The 26,200-nt window shown below is 37.4% G+C and overlaps 1 protein-coding gene across 1 annotated transcript; it reads left to right on the top strand.

Annotated features, from left to right (window-relative positions):
* On the top strand, positions 1-25,902 carry HEXB (hexosaminidase subunit beta). The gene is made up of 14 exons (XM_074204256.1): positions 1-260; positions 3,009-3,154; positions 5,163-5,228; positions 9,412-9,458; positions 11,301-11,411; positions 12,521-12,622; positions 14,589-14,718; positions 17,042-17,222; positions 17,761-17,847; positions 20,004-20,076; positions 21,560-21,734; positions 23,943-24,033; positions 24,965-25,069; positions 25,739-25,902. The coding sequence occupies exons 1-14, from the start codon at positions 31-33 to the stop codon at positions 25,785-25,787; spliced, it is 1,593 nt and encodes a 530-aa protein (XP_074060357.1). The 5' UTR covers positions 1-30; the 3' UTR covers positions 25,788-25,902.
* The last annotated feature ends 298 nt before the right edge of the window (positions 25,903-26,200 follow it).

A 26,200-nucleotide genomic window follows, 5' to 3' on the forward strand; every position in this document is an offset into this window, starting at 1 on the left:
GGAGGCCGGGAGGCGCCGCAGGGCCGGGCCATGGCGCTGCGGGTGCTGTCGGGCCGCGCCGGGGGGCCGCTGCCGCTGCTGCTGCTGCCGCTGCTGCTGGCCTCGGCCTCCTCCGGGCCCGCGGGGCTGTGGCCCCAGCCCGTGTCCGTGCGGCAGGCCTCCAGGCTGCTGAGTCTCGCCCCCGGCAGCTTCGAGATCACCCACGACCCCCACTCTTCCGCGGGCCCCGACTGCTTTCTCCTGCAGGAAGCTTTCCGCCGGTGAGCACCCCTGCCCCAGCTGCCGGGAGGCGGAGGGGGGCCCGCCCGGGGGTCCCCCACCCGCCCCGCAGCAGCTCCTCGGAGCCCAGGGAGCAGCCGAGCGGACGGGGGGCTGCTTCGGACAGGGCCCGCTTGCTCCTGCGGGGCCGGGGCCGGGGCCGGGGCCGGGGCCGGGGCCGGGGCCGGCGGGATGCGCGGGTTCTGCTTCTCGCGTCTCGGACCCGGCCCGCGGCGCCGCTGGCCCCCCGAGCCCCTTCCTCGTTCGGGCTCGCAGCCTGCGGGAACAGGCAGACTTTGAAGCTTGGGTGGTCGAGGTGCTGCGGTTCTTCACAGGCTGAGCCTGAGAAGAGAAGAGGGCTGAGAGAAGACGAGTCCAAAGCCTGGGAGCCGCCGGCTCCGTGGGCCCGGCTGGACTGCCCTGGCCCTGGGCAGACCCCGGCTATCGCCTCTCCCCGACCTGTGTGTGACATAGTAGAATAGCATCTTTGAAAGATTCTTGAAAAGCAGTTGAAGAGACAAGTGGGAGAAAGGCTTTGGAAGGTCTATCAGTAGATAATGTTAAAAAGGCTTCAGCCCCACCGCATTTTAGGTCTGTGAAAAGTGGCTGAGGACCCAAGTCCAAAAGGGCCAGCTCTGCTAACTCCCTAAACCTGGGTGACCTCCGGCAAGCCAAACAACCTGCCCTTGTTCACAATTTTTATCTGTAGAAAGAGGTGGTCGTGCCGGCCTCTGAGGTCTCTGATCCTATAAATACAGAAAATGTGCAGGGGTCTGTTCGGGGTTGTTTGTGTTCCTGCTTCCGCACTTTGGGACAAGTCAGTATCTTTTTTTTCCTTCCACGGGACAATCAGATGACAACTACACTTCCTATTTAGCATTAACCTACGAGTTTTGAAAGACAAGCTTTACTGTTGAAGGGAGGGAAGCTTCTCACTCATAAAACAGGAAGAACTGTGAATTTGGGGGTGGATAGTCAGGAGGACCTGAGTTCAAATCCTGCCTCAGACATTTAATAATTACCACTTTAAGTGTGTGACCTTGGGCAAGGCACTTAACCCCATTGCTTTAAAAAAAGTAGAAAATTTTTTAAAAGGTGAATTTGACTGAATTACATTTCAACTACCTTTGGTATTGGACGATTATTTTAAAACCAAGAGTTGCAATATTTACTACCTTATCTAAGTGATTTAAAGGGCTTTCCCTATTTAAATATCTTGAAAGACTTAATCTGTAAATAAATTTAGAGATTAATTAACTTGTCTGTTATCATGGAGGTAGGAAGAATCAGCAAATATCCCAGGCCTTAGGAATTTGTATTCTAACTGAATTCATTGCCCTTTCCACTAACTGCCTTTCGTATACTTTGTAAGAGAGAGATTAAATTGGTGAAATATAAAAATAATGATACATGACAGACAATGAAATTGTTGTGGTGGAGAGTTCCACTGTTTGAAGAGCTGGCACATTTAAATAGAATTAAACCACTTTTACTTGACTCTGACCAGTAGTACCAACTAGTGAGAACTGAAAAAAATCAGGTTTTGAAGGCTCAGGGAAAACTCCTGTAACTGACTTCACTTCAAGAAATAGGCTTCTTAGGAAGCTTATGAAATTTCTATCATTGGAGGACTTCTGGGGAAGTTTGGATAGCTCTCTTAACATTTAACAGGCTTCAAAGTACTTATCTTTGATTCTGTAATTTTAAAAATTAGATAACTGTCAAAGAGCTAAATACTCGAGTAAGGTATTATAGTGGTAGTTTTAAAAAGGGGAGGGGGGACTAGTATTCCTCTGCTATATTTAGGGACTGGCCTAAACAGTTTCATAATCTCACCCGTGAAGCATTTCTAATTAATTTACAGTCTATATTCAGAGACTAACTGCTGATTAAATAATTTGCACCCACATTGCTTTTTGTGGATAAAGCATATTCAAGTCAAGCAAATATCTGTTAAAAAATTTTTTGCCTATAGCATAGGACATTATTTTACAAACTTTTGTTTGGTATTTAGTCCTTTCCAACTCTTTTTGATCCCTTTTGCAGTTTTCCTGGCAGAGATTCTGGAGTGGGGGCAACTAGGTGGCACAGTAAAGCACCCACCCTGGAGTCAGGAGGACCTGAGTTTAAATCCGTCTTCAGAGACTTAATAATTACCTAGCTGTGTGACCTTGGGCAGGTCACTAAATCCCACTGCCTTGCAAAAACAAAACAAAAATACTGGAGTGATTTGTCTTTTCCCTCACCAGCTCATTTTACAGATGAGGAAACTGAGGCAAACAGGGTTAAGTAACTTACCCAGAGTCACTCAGCTAGCAAGAGTCTGAGACCAGATTTGAAATCAGGAAGATGAGTCTTCCTGACTCCATACCAGGTCCTCTATCCACTGTGCCTGACTTTTACAATTTGGGGGCTTATATTATCTATCCTTTTATTTTTTACTTTCTTTTGTTTTGGGGTTGGTTTTATTTTGGTTATTGAAAGGCAATAGGATTAAGTGACTTGTCCAAGGTTACACAGCTCGGTAATTATTAAGTGACTAAGAACAGATTTGAACTCAGAACCTCCTGACTCCAGGACCAGTGCTCTATCCACTATGCCACCTAGCTGCCCTATCTTTTACTTCATTTGTTTACTAATAATAGAAAGTCTTCCAGTAACAAACTGACAAATTATTCTGTATTCACAAATTTAAAATACACCTGAAAAGCTGTTTAATCTGCTTGTTAAAAATTGATTTCTCAACACAGCTATCATGAATATGTTTTTGGCTATTCCAAGAGTTCAGAGGATCATTTCAAACTTTTCCATGGAACAGAACTACAACAACTTCTTGTCATAATTACCTCGGACTCAGAATGTAATGATTATCCCAACAGCACTTCTGATGAGTCTTGTGAGTATCTTGTGATGCATGTTTTATGAGCTCTCTGGGAGTGGTTTTGTCTTTGAAAGAACAATGTATGGAGCTAGCTATTATATACTCCCATGCCAGAAAGTCTATCCATTTCCATGTGAATGAAGAAGAAATATTAACTCTCAGCTTGAGGATTTATAATCCAAGTAATAGAGAGCTAAGGAAAGAAAAAGAGGAAGAACAGTGACCTTTATCATATAAGCCTGTCCTAGTATTTGGGTCCATAAAGGTTAAGTAACCTGTCCAGAGTTATAAAGAAAGAAGTAATATAGTCAGGAACCAGACCATTCTGTTTTTCAGTATCTTATTTAATCCTTTTAGCATCCCTCCCCCAGGTAGCTGTTATCATTATCTCCATTTTCCAAATGAGATAATTGAGGCTTTGAGAGATTGACTTACCTGTGGTTATACCCATAGTAATTATTTGAGGTGAGATTTGAACTTAATGCAGATAATGTGATAGGTTTTGACTTGAAGAGGTCAGCTCTAATTGTATGATTTATGAGTCTAGAACAACTGGTTAATAAGTTCTGGATTCTAGCTTGTACTACCAATGAAAACACTTCAATTTTCAATCTAGTCTTTACCTATTTTAAATTCCAATCATATTGGTTGAACTTTGTGAAAGATAAAAGATGTCATAAATATTTTCTCTTACCCATGATGGGACTACTGTCCCATTTGTCCCATGACTGTCAGTTCTTTCTAACCAGGTTGTACTTAGCCCTTTGACCTCTGGTATATCCATATGTGACTGCTTAGTCCTTGGGTGCATTGCTCCCATCCTCAGGAATTTTATACCATTACCTCTTCTACTAGCAGTGATGTTAACTTGACATTATTTAAAGGCATACATTTCATCATGCTATGTGGTAATTAGCTATCTATATATATAGTAAGTAGGTCATACAGATAACAATAACGAGAAGTTGGTTTATAAACAACAATTCTGTACTAATATTACTTTTGCACAAATCAATCTTTGTTTCCTTTTTTGTGTTATTAGTTTTCTGCTGTCTATAATACTTGTCATTGTTTAAGGAGTTTCTCTTGTCACCATGCCATGTAATTGTCATCTTTCTCCTGTGGACAGAAGTCAGAGGTCCTAGATCCAACTCCATATCAATGAGACTCTGTCCTTTGCCATTGATAGACTCTCATCTATGCCCCAAACCTGAGATTTTCTTTGATCTACCCATCCTCTTTACCTGCCTCTTTCCTAGGCAAGGAATGTGAACCAACCATGTTCCCTTAGACCTGGGAAAGAGAAAGCTGAAGCAGCAGAAATGTAAAGGTGAAGGCTGAGATCATTTCATCTCACCTGTTCATTTTATATTCAACAAGTGTTTATACGCAAAGTACTATATTAAGAGCTGTACATACAAAAATGAGTAAAAACATGGCCCCTGCCTTTAAGGAACTCAGATTGGATTGGAGAGACAATATGCAAACAACTGTGTACATATAAAATACATACAATGTAGACAGGCAGAGGTTTGACTGGGCCTAACACGTGGCCAAAAGAGATGATAAGTCTGAACATGAAGGGTGGGAGAGAGTCTCCTGGGCTCCTCTGAGCAGCCTGCTAAATGCAGAAGGGTTCCCCATCAAACGGTCTAATGTATAAACATACTTTTGGTAAAAAAAAAAAATCCTTAAATTCCTGATAATGAATTAAGACCCACTAGATAAGGCTCTGAATATAAGTTTCTTAAACTTTAGCAAGAACTCTAGGGGCAGCTTAGTGGCACAATGGATAGAGCACCCACCCTGGAGTCAGGAGGACCAACCTCAGACACTTAATAATTACCTAGCTGTGTGACCACAGACAGGTCACTTAACCCCATTGCCTTTCCAAAAAAAAAAAAAGAATGCCATCTATTCCTACTTCAATTGAATTTTTGAATATTATTTATAGACTATAGCATAATAATATTTTGTCTTTTTTTGCTGAAGGATTAATAGACTATATCTTTCTGAAATGCAGATAAACTGGTTGTTAAGACACCTGTGGCAGTACTACAAGCTAGAAAGGTTTGGGGTGCCTTACGAGGTGAGTAGACATGTTAATTTTCATCATTTCTTTAACTGAGTGTGTTTAAGGAATTCTTTACAAATATGGAGTTACCATGATGTCAAGAAAGATCAAATAATATTGAGTTTGTGTGAAAAATACCTCAGGGAGGGGGAGTGTGATGCAGTGAAAAAAGATACTGGATTTGAAATTGGAGAACACATATTCAAATCCCAGCTGTGCCATTTATTAATTGTGAGACTTTGGTCAAGTGTTCTAACTCCTCTGGACCTCAGTTTCCTCATATGTAAAAAGATTGAGTTAGAGGAATACTAAGGCCCCCTTCAACTCTATAGCTATGATTCCTTGAATCTTTAAGGGAAAAAACAACCTGGTAGATTTAGTGAACTCCAAGTTTCAGGTGAACAGTCTAGCATAGCAGCCAAAAGATCTCATCAGATCTGAATATCTTCCAACAGAAGAATAATGTGTAAGAGGAATATCATGATCCCTTTGTTCTTTGTCATGGTTAGAGTGCTTAATGTGTTTAATTCTGGGTCCCATATTTGAGACCACAGAGAAATAGGAACTTGCCTAGAGTAAGAAGCACAGGCTAGGGAGGGAACTTAAAAAATACTGTATAAGGATTAGTTGGATATAATAGTAACTCCTTTACTTAGGAGTTACTATTTATTTAATAATTACTATACTAGTTATTAAGTAGTTATTATAAGTCATAGTTTGTTGTTCAGTCAGTTTTCAGTGTGTCTGACTCTTCATGACTCCATTGGCTATTTTCTTAGAAATATTGGAACAATTTGCCATTTACTTCTCCAGTTAATTTTATTTTTTCAAGCTTTTTATTTTATTTTTCCTGGATTACATACAGAAACAAGTTCTAACATTTACTTTTAAAACCCTGAGTTCCAAATCCTCTCTCTTCTTCCTTCCCCAGTCCCCCTCATTGAGAAAGCAAGTTATTTGATATAGGTTAGAAATGTGTAGGGGTGGCTAGGTGGTGCAGTGAATGGAGCACCGGCCCTGGAGTCAAGAGTACCTGAGGTCAAATCCAGCCTCAGACACTTAATAATTACCTAGCTGTGTGCACTTGGGCAAGCCACTTAACCCCATTTGCCTTGCAAAAACCTAAAAAAAAATGTGTAGTCATGAATAGCAATAGTCATATTGTAAAAGTGAACATAACTTTCCTCTCCCCCAAGAAAATTTGAAACTTCAAGAAAAAATGCATTAAAATAAGTATGCTTCAATCTGTATTCAGACATCATTAGCTCTGTCTCTGGTATGGATAGTATGCTTTATCATAAGTCATTCAGAGTTATCTTGCATCACAGCATTGCTGAGAAAAGTTAAGTCACAGCTGATCATCTTACAACATTGCTGTACTTTATATATAGTACATTTCCCATTGTATCTACTTGTGTAAGATTTTTATTGAGAACATTCTGTTCTCATTTCTTATAACAGAACAGCATTTCATCTTAAACACACACCACAATTTATTCAACCATTCCTCAACCAATGGATATCCCTTCAATGTCCAGTTCCTTGCATCCAGAAAAGAACTGCTAAAATATACTCATACATATAGTTCTTTTCCTTCCAGTTTTTAATCTCTTCTGCAACATAGCCCAATGGCTTTGCTAGGTCCAAAGTAGACATAGTTTCAGGGTGGCTAGGTGGTGCAGTGGATAAAGCACCAGCCCTGGAGTCAGGAGTACCTGGGTTCAAATCCAGTCTCAGACACTTAATAATTACCTAGCTGTGTGGCCTTGGGCAAGGCACTTATCCCCATTTGCCTTGAAAAAAACAAAACAAAAAACAAAACAAAAAAGTAGATATAGTTTTATTGCCCTTTGGGTATAGTTCCAAATTGCTCTACAGAATTGTTGAGTTACTTCACAACTCCTCCAACAATGCATTAATCTCATTTTCTCTTATCACTTCCAACATTTGTTATTTTCTATTTCTGTCCTATTAGTCAATCCAGTAAGTCTAAGGTTACAGAACCTCAGAATTATTCCAGCCTGCTTTTCTCCTATCAATAGCAAGTTAGGACATTTTAAAAAAATGATTTAAATAGAACACATTGATAACCTCATCTGAAAATTGTTCATAGCTTTTGATCATTTATTCATTGGGGAGTGGCTCATATTCATTTTTATAAATTTGACTTAATTCTTTATGTTTCAGAAATGAGGTCTTGATCAGAGAAATTTGTTTCAATATTGTTTTCTCCACAATGGCTATTGCTAAATGTATTTCCCTCCATCCTATTTCCCCCACCCCATTTATTCTATCCTCTCTCTCCTTTCACCCATTCCTTTCTCCCAGAATCTTCCCTCTCTTCTATCACTTACCCACCCTTTCTTCCACTCCTTTCCCCTCCTACTTTCCTCTAGGGTAAGATAGATTTCTATACACAATTGAGTGTATGTGTTATTCTCTCTCTGAGCCAATTTTGATGTAAGGTTCATTCACTTCCCCTCTCTTCCCTCCTCTTCCACCACAGTGCAAAATCTTTTTCTTGCCTCTTCTTGTGAAATAACTTATCTCATTCTATCTCCCCCTTCCTCTCTCAGTGCATTCCTCTTTCACCCAATAACTCCATATTTTTAATATAGTATCCCTTCAAATTCAACTGTCATTTGTGCCTTGTCTATATATGCTCTTCTGACTGCCCTAATAAATGAGAAAGTTCATATGAGTTACAAGTAGGATCTTCCCAAGCAAGAATGTAAGCAGTTCAATATCATTAAGTTCCTTATGATTTGCCTTTCCTGTTTACCTTTTTATGCTTCACTTGAGTCTTGTTTTTAAAGATCAGATTTTCTGTTCAGCTCTGGTTGTTCCAGCATAAACATTTACATTGACATCTGTAATCCATTTTCAGGAGCCTTAACTTTCATTTTTTTTTACTTCATATACTTTCCTAAAGGGAAAAGGACTTTAGAGAAATATTTATTTCTTAATAGTCAATTGAGTCAAAAATGGAGGTTTTTTATTTTTATTTTTTTAGTTTTTTTTTCTTGCAAGGTAATGGGGTTAAGTGGCTTGCCCAAGTTCACACAGATTTGAACTCAGGTACTGCTGACTCCAGGACTAGTGCTGTATCCACTGTGCCACCTAGCTGCCCCCCCCCCCCCCCATGGAGGTTTTAATATGCCTTCACACTATACAGAGTAGAAAATCCTAGATTTGGAGCTATAGGGGTGTGGAGAAGTACTGTGAGAGTAGGCACTAATCCTACACTTGTTTTTGAACTCAGGGTAGAATTAGGAGGAGCAACATGTAGAATTTTCAGAGAGACAGATTTCTTAGCTTAAGGAAAAAAAAAAAACACTTCCTAGTAGAGCTCTCCAAAAGTTGAAAGAGCTTCCAAGAAACTTTCATTCAGAAGTGGGTGACCACTCATTGGAGTTTTTATGAAAAAAATTTCATCTCCTGGCACTACTTGATTCCTGAGAGAATGACGGAATGAATCTGAACCTTAGATCAGTGTGCCCTTGGGAAGATAATCAGGAGAATGCTGGCAGTGATCATATCATAAGCAATATGTTTGCTCTCCATGTCTTCCCAGGGAGATTGAGTCTCTTTGCTTAAGTCCAAATCATTCCTGAAAAACATAAGGCATTTTTGTCAATTTTAAAAAAATATTTTTGAATTTTCAATGAAAATGTTAGGTATATGATATGCACAGAGTATAATGGGAAGCAGCATGACATCACTGAGAAATGTCACCCTTAGAGTTTGAAGGAGCCAGATTCAAATCCCACCTGTGGCACTTAGTAGCTGAATGACTATTAGGTAACCCTTCTATTCTTCAGTTTTCTCCTCTGCAAAAGAGGATTGAACTTAAATATCATAGTGATTAGCTCTGTGTTTGAGATTTATTGGGAAAATGTATAAAATGTATAAATTTATAAAATTAGAACTTAGGGAATTTACATGTAAACAAGGCAGTGTAGGTGTAGATATAAAGTTATTTTAAACCCAAAGACAATAGAGATTAGTTTGTTTTTTTTCCCTTAATTTGATCTGTGAACTTTTAGAAATAAGCAACACTTAAATATAGTTAATGAGTTTATTTTTCTGTATGTGTTAACCAATTTTGGAATAATACTTGAACCATGTGGCTTTTACTATCTAAGTAGTCAGATGTTTCAATTATATACTTATTAAGCTATTCATTTTGCTTTTCTAGGTTTGGAGACTTTCAGCCAGTTAGTTTATAGAGATGCTTATGGAGCTGTGAGTATGGCTATAATACATAAATTGAAATAATGCTGAGTGTGAGTGAATAAATGAATGAATGAATGGGAGAGTTCTTATTAAGGAATTCTTATGTGACAAATGTCAAGTGCTGGAAATACCTATAGGAAAGAGGCAATCATCTCTACTTCCAAGGGCTCCCATTCTAACTGGGATAGAAAACATATAGAGGAAGTTTCAACTATAAGACATATATCCTAAGGATATGGTAATAGAGAAGATGAGAAGACCCAGTGGTCATAAGGAGTGGGGGGGGGAGAAGGGGGGATCTGGTAGGTGTAGGACCCATAGTGGACTTCAGATGATAAGTCTTGAAATACCTACCATTTTAACAAAAAAGATCTTTTTCATCTAAGCAGTATGAACAACCATGCCATTCTTCCAATTTGGCTGCTTTTCATCTGTCTGTTGGGGAGGTGGGGGAGTGGAAAGGATCTGGACAGTCACAAGTAAAGCATTGGAGGGGGAAGGACACCCCTGCTATGGACTCTTCCTACTCTACTATGTAGGGAGGGAAGGAGGAAAGGAAAAGGGGGAATTCAAGAGAGAAACAGAAGAGTACATGCATGGCTCACTGGAAGGCTAAATTCTGTCCTTTAACAGCTGTTAAGGGAATGACCTCTAAAGATGCAGAATGGCCATGGCCAAAGTGTTGATTTGTTTTGCTGGACTATACATATTTGTTACAAGATTGGATTTCTATTATGGAGGGTTGTGGTAAAGTGGTAATAGATAAACATATTCCAAAAGTACATCAGTGAAACATTTTTAAATACACAGAAGAAACACCCAAAAATGCAGAAAGGGGACACAAATAAAATGCTTTTATCATTATTAAATTTGTGTGTGTGTATGTGTGTGTGTATGTATATGTGTGTACATTTGTGTGTCTGTGTGTCTCATAGCTATATAGCATAGTGGAAAGAATTCCAGATCTGGAATCATTAAGACTGGAATTTAAATTTGGTCTTACATATTTATTAGCTGTGTTTACTCTCCTCAACTGGAAATGGCAAAACACTCCAATATCTTTGCTCAGAAAATTACAAATGGGGTCACAGAGAGTCATGCATGACTGAAACAATTAAAAAACAACAAAAGATGTGTGTATAGATGCATAACACATATATATTTATATTTTTATTCATACAGAAAATGTATAAGGTAATGAAAGTACTACATACACATATATTTTGTTACATATATACATAGTATATTATAATTATTATGTTGTTATATTATATATAATTATATTGTATTCATTATTTATTATATATAGTATAATGTATTTATTTAAAAACAAATTATATATAACAGTTCATTGTTTCTTATATAGTCTTCTCTTATTCCTTGCTTCTTGAAATGTTTGTGTTTGTTGGCCAATATGAATGGCTTTTTCGTAGTGTTTCTCTAATGCAGCAGTTTTTAATGATACTCAGACTCTTTGGTCTCAGAATTTCTTTATGCTCTTACTAATTATTGAGGACCTCCCCAAAGAGCTTTTGTTTCATGGATTATATCTATTAATATTTACATATTAGAAATAAAAATGACTTAGTATTATTTTAAAAAAATAGTTTTGCCTTCAAGGACTCCGAAAAGGTCTTGGAGAACTTCCGGGATCTTCAGATAAGACTTTGAGAATCATTGATCTAAAGAAATGTCAATAAAGGTTTACTTTCTTAAGATGGTAGTGTTGAACCCTAAGTTATCCCTTAGTATTGCTATCCCAAGTAATATTGATATTTTAATATATGAATACCAATTTTTAGTTCACTGAGGAAATTTTTTTAATTCTATGAATTTTTTTTTAATTCATAGTATGTGGTCAATGAGACAGAAGTGACTGACTTTCCAAGGTTTAATTATAGAGGAATTTTAATTGATACATCTAGACACTATCTGCCACTGAAGACTATTCTTACAACTCTGGTAAGTTACTGGTCATTCTACTTTTTAGACTGAACCAAGGTAAATGTAGTTCATATTCAAAATAGCTCAAATTTCTACAGCTCACTAAAGTTTATAGTGTTTTTCCTAATAGCAACCCTGTGAGAGCTAGATTGTATAAGGATCCCTATTTTATAGAAGAAGAAATAGAAGAGAAAGAGAAGTACTTGCTGATGGTCATGAAGCTAGTGCCAAGAGTCCAGATTCAAACCTAGGCCCCTTACCTCCAATTCCAGAGTTCTACCCACTATACCACACTGTCCCCCAAGAAAGATCGTACGCTAAAGCCACTTGTTTATCATACATTACTTTAGTTTAACTAGAACAATATGTTTGTGGGTCATCGATTTGGAGCTAGGAACTACAGAGCCCTCTAGTCCAACACAGTCATTACAGAGAGAAAGAACTGAGGCCAGGAAGATTGTGATGTACTGAAGTTCAGATCACACAGGTTAGAGTCAAGTTTGGAATATGGAACCTGTTTGTGGATACACAGCCTTCTTTCAGCAAAATAAGGAACATATAAGACCTTCTTTAGCTCAAGGATTACTGTTCCTGAAACCCTCTAGGACAGTTTTACAATGCTCATTGGCTTTTCTGCCACCACCCCCCCCCCACACACACACATACACACTGCACACACACTCTTTCTCCTCCCATTTCCCAGTCTAACTTAAGTTTACACAAGTGTTTTCTCATGTTCAAAGGACTGAAATCTCTGTTTAAGGTAGTGAAGAACTTTATATAGTAGTGGTGGTTGGGGTGATGGTGGTGTTTTTAGATAAATTATATTGGGAAAAACATTATTTTTTCCCTCTTCATCTTTTTTCCCTTTGATTATTCAGGTGTTTTTCAGTTGTATCTGACTCTTCTTGACCCTGTTTGGTGTTTTCTTGGCAAAGATATTGGAGTAGTTTGCCATTTTTACCTCCTGTCCCTTTAATAGAGGCAAACAGGACTAATTGTTTTGTTCAGGGTCATACAGTTAATGTGACTTCCCTAAAAGAATATGCACAAGGGGAAATCCACAATGCATTCTTAGATGCTGCCTGATATATATAAAGAATAATCTTGAACATGTTCCCTTACAGGATGGCATGGCATTTAATAAATTTAATGTTCTTCATTGGCATATAGTGGATGACCAGTCCTTCCCATATCAGAGTGCGACTTTTCCAGAGTTAAGCAAGGAAGTGAGTAATTTATACAATTATTTGGTCTACAAAAGCTTGTTAGCATAGTATACTTATGAATTAGAATCATGAATGATCCCATTTATGTATAAATTCACAGCGTAAAGTGCAACTACTTTGCATTTGTTTTTAGAGATTGTAGCTTTAGATATTTCTCTTTCTTTCTTTTTAGCTTTTTGCAAGGCGAATGGGGTTAAGTGTCTTGCCCAAGGCCACACAGCTAGGTAATTATTAAGTGTCTGAGACCGGATTTGAACCCAGGTACTCCTGACTCCAGGGCCGGTGCTTTATCCACTATGCCACCTAGCCACCCCTAGATATTTATTTCTTAAAACTTATAACATTAACTTTCATTTTGAATAAATTCTTAGAGAAATGCAAATAAAACTTTTAATTAAATTAACAATTGTTGGTGAATAACAGAAATTAGCCATGTAAATATAAATACAACAATTTATCATTGGCAGGTAATCCTTTACCATGTAATCACAGTTGCTTTAAGAAATGACAAGTTAGGGAGCAGCTAGGTGGCACAGTAGATAAAGCACCGGCCCTGGAGTCAGGAGTACCTGAGTTCAAATTTGGCCTCAGACACTTAATAATTACCTAGCTGTGTGGCCTTGGGCAAGCCATTGCCTTGCAAAAAACTAAAAAAAAAAAAATGACAAGTTAATCATACTTTGAAATGCATTATCTTAGGACTCAACCATTCTGTCTCTTAGGTAGTGGATTGCTAGAACCAGAGCTAAAAACAGAAGTGCTCAAAATAGAGTGTCAGGAAGAAAAACAATAAGCTTGATGCTAAAATTTCTCAAAACAGATCTAGAAAACACACTAAATGAACTCCGGATGGGGGAAATTCAAGTAAAAGTCTAGACCAGATTGGTCTAGAGAGATAGAGAGGTCTGTAGGTATTGAGTATGGGATCTAGCCTGGAGTAGCATTGCAAATTTCAGCAGGAGATCTGTACAACAGGTCTAGAGAAGGTCCCATTCTCATTTGGGGGAGTACAGTAAGAGGAGGAGAAATGGATTTTTGCTGGCTTTATTTTTTTCAATGAGTACAAGTTAATTCTTTGGAGCAGAGGTTCTAAATTTTGTACTTATTGTGAATTAACTTGGCAGTAAGATAAGATCATTTTTATAGAATAAGGTTTTAAAAGTCAGTATTTGTGACCCAGGGCATTTAAATCTTTCTTTCACTTTACTTGCTATATAGTAGGGGTCAACTGGCATATATTACAGAAAATAGAAGGCAGTGGTTGGGAATGGGCAGATATTTTAACAAAATGATGAAATTATATGATTTAGAAGAAATTAGCATACTTTCTAATTCTGTCACCTTTTATAATATGCATTTTAAAATAAAGAATTCAAGTGTTGTTAGAGGATCATCTAGCCTGTTGAGTTACTATAAAAGAATCATCTTCTGCCTGTTGCCTCAGAAGGGTGATGTGGCTGGGGGTAGCAGAGGTCTCACTCTATCTGCCATTTTCAACTTTCAGAGCCTATTGACAGCTGCTTATATGTACCTGTGCATATATCTGCTCTTTGGCTCCTAGTCTCTTGGACAAAAATAAAACTGGACTTGTTGAGTATATTTTGGAAGTGTGCCAGAAATGGTGAATGAAAGAGTTCCTATATAGCAGTATGCTGTATAGTAATGGCTTTCAATATCTTGTTCATCCAGTAGCTGGAAAATGCCAGAATTTAATTGTTGTCAAATTTCTATAGAGTTACTATAAAAAATAAAATTTTTTGTCACTTTTCTCAAATGAATTAGGAAGAAGGAAGAAGAGGGAGAATTCAAAACTCAGCAGTTTAAAAATATTAAAAATTGTTTTGGCATATAATTGGGGAACAATAAAATATTAAATAAAAAGAACAGTAAAAATTGAATTGTTGAAAAACATTGGGACATATGAACCAACTCTGTGGATTTTAACTAATAAATTTAATTTCTACAGGGAGCCTATTCTCATGCCCATGTTTATACCCAAACTGATGTCAAAATTGTGCTTGAATATGCTCGCTTACGAGGAATCAGAGTTATCCCAGAGTTTGATACTCCAGGTCATACAAACTCCTGGGGACCAGGTAAAAAATTGTTGTTTTTTATGACTTCAGAGAAATTGCAATTGAACTTCTTTCAATTCATTTTATAATCCCCTAATTTTAAATTATTTAAATTATATAATTAATGTTATAATTTCCCTCTAATTTTGTTCTCCCTGTGTCAGCACTCATTTCTGATAAGATGTAGATTTGTCCAACCCCTTTGTGGGAATCACCTTTATCCTTCTAGTGTATCATATTTCAAAAGCATCACTTAGGGCACATGCTATGATCAAACTTTTCTTCCTTCAAAATCATAAGCTTTTAATAAAAAAACATTTCAGCTTTGAAATCTGATCCCAACCTATCTTTTCAAGTTGATTATTCATTATTCCTTCTCTCCTCCCTCTTCCCTCAATGAATGCTTATAAGCTTTTCCCTTTATACTACATTCCATTATCTTCTGCCTCAGGGTCTTCTAGAAGCTAGAGCTTGTGACTGAGAGGCTCAGCTCCAATATAGCTTCCTTTAAGAGATCTTTCCTGATCCACTTTGTCTCAAAATCACTTGGAATTTATCTTATAGTTCTTATATTCCTCTAATTGAATTACAAGCTCCTTGAAGTCAGGCACTGATTTTCTGTATTTGTGTCACCAGCAACTAGGTTTTCAGAGGGATGGATTGATTGATCCCATTGTGAATGGTTGGTTAGACTTCCTGTTGACTCCTTAGATGGTCTCCAGTTCCTTAACTTGCCCCCCAAAAAGAACCTCCACTAAACCATGACCAAAAAGTGTTCATCCAATCTGTTTGAAAACCTTCAATTAGGGGGAGCCCACTACTTCCTGAAGCAACCCATTCCACTCTTGTGATTCTTTATAACTTCCTAAACAAAACAACAACACAAAACCTCCTAACACTTCCTAGTTCTTTAATTCAACTCAATAAACATTTATTAAGTGCCTACTTTCTACTAGGCACTGTACTGAGTACTGGAGAAACATAAGAAAAAGAAAAGCAGCCCTCAAGAGTTTCAACACACAAGAAGCTAGAAAAGGATAGAAACCAAAGGGTGATGGAATCAGGGGCATCTCATTCTGTGAAACAGACCAAATGGCAGCAGGTTGTTGTTGTTGGTCCTTTGATATGCCTTTGACCAGTGATATTTTAACATTTTAAAAATAAGGCTTTTGACTTCATTTGTCAAGATGGTTTGTTGTTATTTGTCCCTCGTTCTTGAAGAGAACCATAACATCAGAAAGTGATGTCATGACTTACACGTGAATTGTATTTAAGTGAGCAAGAACTGTTCAAAGTTACCAGCCTCATTTTCTCCTCTGGAGTCATCTGGGTCCAGTGATCAGATGGATCAGAACCTTGGATGCAGAGGGAGACTTTGGGTTTTTTAAGCTAAGGTCTTTCTATTCACACTCACTCTGAGCCTTCAAAACTCAAATAATAACCAAATGAAGCTTGGGCTAGGACCTACTATTGGGCAACCATTTGTGAGCCAGAATGATTTGTGTTTAAGGCATGATCAAATAGCTTTTTTTGAATTCCAATGGGCTCAAGGAGAGCCTGGTTTTCCAGAACTCAATTTCAAGAAATCATAAATAAGGGGGCGGCTAGGTGGTGCAGTGGATAGAGCACTGGCTCTGGAGTCAGGAGTACCTGAGTTCAAATCCAGCCTCAGACACTTAATAATAACCTAGCTGTGTGGCCTTGGGCAAGCCAGTTAACCCCATTGCCTTGCAAAAAAAAATTAAAATTAAGAAATCATAAATGAAACTACTTGGGACAAAAGAGTTAATTGTCCTAGGTTTAAAAAAATAGAATGATCTGGAAAAGCCTACCTTCTATAAAAAAAAAGGCTTTGGGTGAAGTTGAGTGCTCCCAACTCTAAGCAGAGGGCAGAGAAGACTGAGTTAGTTGAAAATGTATTGAATATATCCAAAGTTGAATTAAACAGCTTGATGAAATTTCTGATGATCAGCTTGTCCTGGGAGAGGCCTCTTGTTTGTGGAGTGGAGACCAAGCAGGGCTACCAGTGCAAAGTGGGTTTCTGTCTTTGGGGCCAAACTGAACAAATTCAATCCCTCTTTCCACTTGACAGCTTCTACTATCCTTTCCTTTCTAGTACTTTTAATACTTATTAATATGATATGGACTAAGCTCCTCCTTCATCACCCTGGTTGCATTCCACTGAATGTGTTCTACCTCATCAATTTCTTTCTTAAACTGTGATACCTGGAACTGAACAAAATACTCCAGAAATTTAAACCACTAGATTCTTATGGAAAGAATAAAACTATTTCCTTTGGATGAAGAGCTTAATTAAAAGAGTATCTTAATTCTTTGATTGCAGGTCAGAAAGACCTCTTGACACCTTGTTATAAAGGAGCAGTGAAGACTGATAATTTTGGACCTGTAAATCCAATTTTAAATACAACCTATGAATTCATGTCAAAATTTTTCAAAGAAACTAGTCAAGTGTTTCCAGATAAGTACATCCATCTGGGAGGAGATGAAGTAGACTTCACTTGCTGGTATGACTAATTTAAAATGAACTTGGTTTTCTAAACTACAATCTTTGATTCAGTTATGAGAGGCTCAGCATTATGAAAAATAGATTTTGAGTATTCTAAATCCTCCAAAGAATTCCTCTACCCCATTTCCAGAAGATGCCTCCTATTCAACTAGATGCATTTTGATTCTCTGAGTAGCAGCTTGCAAAGCTGAATCAAAGAGAATATATCAAATTTAACATATCAGTAACAGAATTATCTGATTTCTCCATCCCCTTATTTTTCTCTTGTGCATTTTTTGTTAAATCTATTTTTCTTGTTGACTAGTCAATCAAAAATAATAGAGTTGCTTCAATGAAATGAGTTAAAGTTTTGTAGGATTGTTGTTACTATTTTATTTTTTAAAGGTCTTAAATCACTTTGGATTTGAAGAGGTATAAGGAGGGTCAACTTCAAGAAAAAGCATTAAAAAAACAAAATTCATGGTGATATCTATGTGATTTTCTCTTTTTAAATATGAGGGCTAAGTTAAATTAACTGTTTTGTCTTTTTTTTAAAGGAAATCAAATCCAGATGTGGCAGAATTCATGCAGCAACAAGGCTTTGGTCACGATTATAGGAAACTCGAATCTTACTATATTCAGAAGTAAGTTACTTGAAAGCCTCATCTCTGTCTTAGTTTCAGCCATATATCTTTTAAGATTCTCAGGAGGTACTTAGTATTCAGGGAAGTATCAGTTGTGTGCATTAGTCTTGTGATTCCCCTCTTCTTTCTCCATCCTCTGTATTACTGGATGTCAAGGAAATCTGAGGTGAGTGAAGTTTGGAAATTGAGATCTCTCTCCAAGATCTCATCAATTCCCATATCTTTCATTTTCCTTTCAAAGCAGCTAATTTCAGAAGAGCTATTACCAAAAGCTGTCCACAAGGAGGAGAATTTTCAAGGTCAATAAAATAAAGTTAAACGTGATCACCAATACCGTGCAGCCCCTTTCTTTTCTGTTCCTTCAGTAACAGTGATAGAAAATCATAAGAGGAAGAAGGTACTCTAGAATCATGTGGTTCTTAGATTATCTATGAATTATGATTTAATTTTTGATACTGTGGGTTTCATGAAATGCCTGAATCTTGGCCTTATTGAAATACTGCTATGGGACTGTACATACATAATTTATACCGGATTGCTTGCCTTCCCAAGGAGGTCAGAGGAAGAGAATTTGAAACTCAGAAACTTTTGTTTGTTTGTTTGTTTGTTTTTGGGAGGGGCAGTGGGGTTAAGTGACTTTCCAAATTATCAAGTGTCTGAAGTTAGATTTGAACTCAGGTCCTCTTGACTCCAGGGCCTCATGCTCTATCTATTGTACCACCTAGCTTCCCTGGAACTCAAAAAAAATAATGAAAATTTTTATTTATATGATTTGAGAAAAATAAAATAAAAATTACATGTAAAAAATTACAAGGAAACAGCAGCAGCAGCAATAAATGTGGGTGAAGTGCTTGGCAGATCTAAAAGTACTACTTAGATGTGAGCTATTATGCTAAAAAGAGAGTTTGAAAGTTGTAGAAATGACAAGGACTGGATAGTCAAAAAAAAGAAAAAACTCCAAAATCCAAACCTGAAATTGACCATATTTGAATTGGAAAAAGATTGCTTATTAATATTTAAGACCATTCTGATGAACTGTCTGTGGGCAGCTAGTTGATTGGTTATGATAAGTTTCAAGATCAGTACTCCAGTAGAAGATAAAAAGACAAAGAAAGCAATTGTAGCATCTTTGTCGTTATGTATTTAAACAAGTTATCAAAACTCAAAAACAGAAAACATGAAAACCTAAAAGTATATACAAAAGTGAAGCTAAGGCTCATAAGTGGTTCAGTGGACAGACCACTTGACCTGCTATGGAGAAGATCTGATTTCAATTCTAACTCCATACTTAACTAGTCTCTACCTATGTTTCCTCATCTGTAAAATGAGTTTAACCTCTCAGGATTGTTGTGAGGATAAAATATGACAATATTTGTAAAGCACTGAAGCAAAACCTTAATGTTTTGTGTAAATGCTAACTGTTGTTATTTTGACATTGACTACAACCAATTCTTAGAGAAGTAAAAGTTATCACAGAAAGGCAAAAAAAAAAGTGCTTTAACTAGTAAGCATTTAATCTTCTTTCCCACCAAAGATCTTTTTAAAGTACAAACCCATTTGTTAAACATTATAGAAGATATATATATGTAGTATGACAACATTGGACAAAAAAAAGTAGTTGAATAGAAAATGGGCATGAAAGAAGCTTAGTGTGAGAACTGGTTAAGCCACTGAAAGGGAGAAAAAATCTTTTGATATTTCTCTTACTATTTTTTTTCTCTTACTATTAATAACAACAAACATGGAACCCATCACTTTTAAACTCAGCCATCTAATTTGAGAGATATTGCAGAGGTAGAATCAATATGGCAACTGATTGGTTATATGAAGTAAGAGAAGAAGCAACCGGAGAAGGGAGGGGCCAAGGGAGGAGCATAATGGTGGAGGTGATGATGAATTCAAGGGGAGACACTTGGTATTTGAGATACCAGTGGCAAATTAGGTTGGGTCTCTTCACTAGGCAATTGGAAATATGATCCCAGGGCTGTAATGAGAAGTGGAGGGTAAAGATAGAACCTTGAAAATCATTGGCATATTTCATCAGTAGATCCATATATCTATGGGTAAACTGTAATAGAAAAGGGACAGATTTCTAATGTTTTTAAAATTAATCAGTATGACCTAAAGTGATTCATAACTATTTTTTTTAATATTAGGCTTATAGACATTGTTTCATCTGAAAACAAAGGATACATGGTTTGGCAAGAAGTTTTTGATAATGGAGTCAAGGTAAGATCTACATATTAAAATGGGTATTGGGCTGCTTTGTTCTTTTTTTATTGGTGTTTGGGTGTGAGTATGAAGTTAAGAAACTGACAGTAGATAGGGACTTGGCATCAAATTGAGGAAGATGGAGGTTCAACTTTCACCTCTAGGTGTATACTGTATGGCTATGTGATCTTGAACAGTCACTTGAGAGGTTTAAGTCAAAGAGAAGGTGCCAACCTGCAATAGGCAAGTTAGTCCCTCAAAGGGAGCTCCTTACACCAAAGAAATAATCCATATCTCTATCTTTAATCAATGCAACAATTGGTATGAATTGAAAGAAGTCGCGATAAGTATGAACATAGAGAGGCAGCATGACTCAGTGAATAGAAAGTCATCCTCAAAGTCAAGAAGACTTGGGTTCAAATCCTAGCTTTGTGGCTCTGGAAAATCATTTATTCTTTTAGAACTCTATGAAAAATCTTTAAGATGAGTTGCAAAGAAAGGACCAATCTGCATTGGGAGAGTAGTTTCCTGTCCTGAAAGGTATACCCGGAGTTCCCTAAAGCAGTGAAATGAAAAAGACAATTCTTGTCCCTGTCTTTATCCCTAACTAAACAAATCCTTAGGCATACAAAACCCAAAGCATACATTCTTACATTTCACCAATAGCAAGAAGACCTGTGGATATATATTAATATGATTTTGGCAGCAAATGATAAGGGCAAGGAAGAAAGAAGGGGCTTGATAGAAAATACAGTATGAAATACTATTTTCAATTGGAGGTGTATCAGAGGATGCTTCCTAAAACATGTGGTTTCTAAACTGGACCTTAAAGGAAAGGGTAAAGAAGAGGCAGTATAACAGGTTAAAAGGACAGCCTGAGTAATAAAGAAATATGGGAAAGGATAGGAGGTCAGGAAACCTTTAGTAGTCTACTTTATCTAGATCATGGAATATACGCATGGAGAAGAATGAAAGCCCTGTTAACTAGGAAACTAGGTACTAACTTTGGGGGAGGACAGCAGGAATGGCTTTGTTTGTCTTTGTATCTTTAAAGCTAAATACAGTGCAGTGCATATAGCAGGTTCTTAATAAATGCTTGGTGGTTAATAAGGACACACACACACACACACACACACACACACAGAACTCCCCAAAAGTCTTAGTGCTATTTTAAGCTTATTAAACTTACTGTTAGGTTCACAGAATGTGGAAATATTTTGCCCAGTTGTGCAGGTATAATCTATATCATTTTGTTTCAGGAAAAGGAGAGAGGATAAAAGAGAGAATTTAGTATTTAAAAATTTTAGAAAGATGAATGTTAAAAATTGTATTTACATGTAATTAGGGGAAAAAATTTTAAAAAAACTTAAATACACTAAGATTTTGGGAACACAATTTTAATGAAAATTTAAGTCAGTTTGAATTTGTGTCTACTACCAGTGATTTTAAAAATTCATTTGTATTTACTTATTCCATTAATATATACTGTAATCTTTACCAGCTTAAGCAAGACACTATAGTTGAAGTATGGATACAGTCTAATTATGCTATGGAGCTACAGAAAGTTACAGAAGCTGGATATACTGCAGTCCTTGCAGCCCCATGGTATCTAGACTATATTAGTTATGGACAAGATTGGAAGAAGTACTATACTGTGGAACCCCTTGATTTTGTTGGTAAGTCCAATATCACTAAGTTGCTTTTTTTTTAAATTATAAAAATTCCCTTTTTTTGTTTTTGGTTTTTTGTGGGGCAATGGTCACAGCTTGCCCAAGTTCACAGGTATTAAGTATCAAGTGTCTGAAGTTGGATTTGAACTCAGGTCTTCCTAACTCCAGGACCACCACACCACCTAACTGTCCCTGAAGAAACATTTTTGAGATGTTTTCTTTAAGATACAAGAAGTAGAAAATAGGTTAGCAGTTCTACATTACATCTTCCAACCATCCCCTTCCTTTTCTTCTCTTCTCATATCCTCACACAAAGTTATATTACTAAAATGTGGATCAGATCATGATCAGAATAGATCAAAAATCTTCAATGGGTTCCCCTTTGCCTTCAGGGTAAAATGTAAAATGCTTGGCCTAGTATTTTTAAAGCCCTCCACAATCTAGCTTTTCCAGTCATATTTTGGATTACTCCCCTCAAGTGCTGTGTTAGAAACCAATCTTCTAGCTGCTTCCTCTATAAGACATGCTATCTCCCATCACTGCTTTTGTATAAACTTTCTTTTTTAAAGAAAGATTTTATTTATTTTGAGTTTTATAATTTTCCCCCCATTTTTGCTTCCCTCCTCCCCCTGGCCCCCCACAGAAGGCATTCTGTTAGTGTTTACATTGGTTCCATGGTGTTGTATAAGCTTTCTGGGAATGTCCTCTCAAGTAGCATTAGGTGCCACCTCCTAAATAAAGCTAGAACTGATACTCCTAATTGTTTATGCCCTCGCTTTCCAGAAATTATTGAGCTAGGGGACACAATGTATAGAGGGCCAGATCCAAATTCAGGAAAACCTGAGTTCAAATTTGACTTCCTAGCTGTGTGACCCTGTGAGATCCTGTGTGAATCACTTAACCCGTTTGCCTGTTTCCTCATCTGTAAAATGGGGATAATAGTAGTACCTTCTTCCCAGGGTTGTTGTGAGGATCAAATGAGATAATAATTGAAAAATGCTTAGTTAGGACAGTGCCTGGGACATAATAAGCACCCTGTAAATCATCATCATTATCATTACCTATTTATAGCCCCAGTACCTTATACATAGTAAATGTTTGTTGAATTTTCACTAAATTGGCTATATTTCTGATCTAGTTGAAAACAAAATCATAAATGTATCTGAGTTAGGAATATAAACTATGCATACTGCATAAAGTGATTTTTCAAAAGGGTTGAGGAAATGCATTTCTATAGCTTGTTCCTCTCCAGGACCTATCCATCTAACAACTTCATCTTTATGGCCCTCAGCATTCTGGATGGTCTAAATGAGCTAATAACTATTGCAGCTCTGGAGTGTTTTATACCCTTGACTCAGTGGAACTTTATTATTATTTACAAAGAAAACAGCTTCTGTTGTAGCTCTTTTAAGATGAACTTGAGCTGTCCATGGTACCTCACTGTTGTCCCTGCTGCTGCTGCTACTGGGGAGTCTGAGGCTGGTCGATCACTCAGGCTCCTGAGTACCAAACTATAGTGAACTCAGTTGTCCAGAGAACTACTAGGTGCTGAATCTAGCAGACCCACAATAAACTTCCAGAAATGGGGAGCCGGGTTCCAGGCTGCCCAAGGAAAATCCGACGGGCCTAGATCAGAGGCAGAGCAGATCAGAGCTCATCAGTAGTGGGATCAGAGTAGCCAGCACAGTTCTAGTCTGGACATGATGGGGAGACTTAATCTCAGGGGAAAAAAAATTCCCTCAACCTACTACTACTGCCATAACCTACTTAAAAGAGGTTGTGTAGTATCATGGAGAGGGAAGACCTGGATTTGAGTCCTTTCTGAGATGCTGACTGGTCCCAGGCAAAGTCACTTTACCATGATTCAATTTCCTCAACTGTAAAATTAGCACCTAACTCACCGGAGGTATTAGGAACAAATGAAAGAATGTGTAAAATAAGTGCTTTGCAAACTTAAAGCACCATAGAAATGTTAGGCATTATTAGCTTGAAATTGTTTTAAAGATACTAATTTCCACTAAAGTCCTGTTCCAATGCCATATCATGATATGGATGTAATCCCTCCCCTCCATCCTCCAAAGCTTTGCCAACAAATTGTGCCAGCTCCTACACCAAAGCAGAAATCCAAAGCCAATGACCCATTAAATAGTAATGCAAGCTTTCTGTTCCCAGGCAGCAGATATCTTACTTGCAACTTGTGTCTTATCATTTCAGGGAATAAAACTCAGAAAGATCTTGTAATCGGTGGATCAGCTGCCCTGTGGGGAGAATTTGTGGATGCAACTAATATTTCTCCAAGATTATGGTACAGGATAATTTCAGTGCTATTTGACTTAGTTAAAACTAAATGTTATGGTAAAATTGTCCCACACACCAAAAAATGAGATTGAAGCAGAGCTCTGAGTCAATGGCATTTTATGAAAGAGTCCTTGGTCCCATCTAATGAAATGGACTTCAGGTTTTCCTCACATTCTGGGATGACCTCTCCTACTTTTATGGATCTATTCTAAATACAGAATAATTTCATCAGTTGACATATAACACAAAGGCTAGAATAGGTAAAACCGTAGGGCAGCAGGAGCATGGACTGGGAAAGGCAAAAATATCACTGACTAGGTAGTCAAAAGATGATCATTTGTGTTGGATGAGAGAATAATCCAGAGCTACAAAAAATAAATTGGAGCACTTTTCATGTAGTTGAATCACCTATGCCATCCTGGGCATTATCACCAAAACAAGTAAAAACAAAGGTGGATGGCTTCTAGCTAGCTTCCTAGGATTACACAAGTGGTCTTGCACTGGTGTAGCTCACAGCTCTGAAACAATGTACAGAGCTTATAACTACTACCCCTATAGAATCATATTAGTTTGATACTGATTGGAATAGTATCAATCCAAATGATTTAATTTCTCTCAGTGAAGTTTAGAAGTAAAGATCAAGGGGCAACTAGGTGGCACAGCGGATAGACTACTGGCCCTGGAGTCAGGAGGACCTGAGTTCAAATGTGGCCTCGGATACTTAATAATTACCTAGCTGTGTGGCCTTGGGCAAGCCACTTAACCCCATTGCCTTAAATAATTAGAAGTAAAGATCAGTTACCTGAGATAATAGAGGTGTTCATTTAACTGCAAACTGATGCAGGAATAGCTCTACCTGTGTATTAGAGATCATTTGATTTAGACCCAAGTTATTTAGAAGCATTAAGTGGCTTATTTGTTTGGGATGTACATTGTAGGCCTCGAGCAAGTACTGTAGGAGAACGCCTTTGGAGCCCTCAAAATGTCCGAAACCTGGATGATGCTTATAGCAGATTGACAGAACATCGCTGCCGCATGCTCAGGTAAGTCTGGTATTATCAAACAGGGACACTGATGTTAGGTGTAAGAGATGAAAGATTTTAAGTAGAAATGAAGCATACTTTGAAAATTTGGACTTTAATTCAGAGATAGAAATGTCATTTATTATTAAAAGTCTGGAACATTGAAGTCCAAATAGCATTTTTTTCTTTTGCTAAAACATCTAGTACTTGATTCCACTATTCATAAGGAGGTGGGAGGAAATCTATTTAATTTTTAAGTAGTTTTTATTTTGAGGCTATTATTAGAGTAGCACTGTCTTCTGTATTCAAATTCCACTTTCAATGCTTATTCTTTGTGTAACCCTAGTCAAGTCACTTAATTTTCTGCACCTCAATTTCAAATATAAAATAGGGAGCCTGGACTGAAAGGTTTCTGACATCCTTTCCATCTCTAAATACATCATGTGCTTTCTGGGCCTCAGTTCCCTATAAATGAGAGTGTGGTACTAGATGACTTAAGGTTTCCAGATGGAATAATAATCTCATGATCAGTTCTTCAAGAATTTAAAAGTGAACACTAAAATATTTATATTAACTCTTACAGTCAACCAGGACATGTTATTCTCTAGGATAACCTTGACTGGCAGAAAATCTTATATTTTAAAAAACTGGTTTTTAAATGTTTCCTGTTTTTCTTTTTTTTTTTAATAGACGTGGAGTAGCAGCACAACCTCTTTATACTGGATATTGTGAAATGTGAAGTGCCCAAATAGAGTGGAATGGAGAACAAATAATTCTAGTTGAGGTTTGAATTGTGATCACCTTAATTTTGAAATTATGTAAATTAAAATATGAACTAAATTTTTATAAATAAAATATATCTTTGTAAAAATACTTTATTAAAGTCTTCTTCATTTTGTTTTCATATTAACTGTGACTTGAAGTCACATAAACCACAAGGACCTGAAATGCTTATTCCCTAAGGGTTACAGGTGGCATTTCATGATTCCTGGAGGATTCTGAGGGCAGGGGGAAAAGCTTGGATAAGATACACAATCAGAAATGGAGGAAGGAAAAAAAAGATGTGAAAAGCAAAATTACTTGGTCTGCCTTCCTCAGTCCAATATTCTCATTCAAAAGTATCTCTGAGAAACTCATGAGCTAAGTTATTCA

The sequence above is a fragment of the Macrotis lagotis genome, chromosome X (genome assembly GCF_037893015.1).
Source record: "Macrotis lagotis isolate mMagLag1 chromosome X, bilby.v1.9.chrom.fasta, whole genome shotgun sequence".
NCBI lineage: Eukaryota > Metazoa > Chordata > Mammalia > Peramelemorphia > Peramelidae > Macrotis > Macrotis lagotis.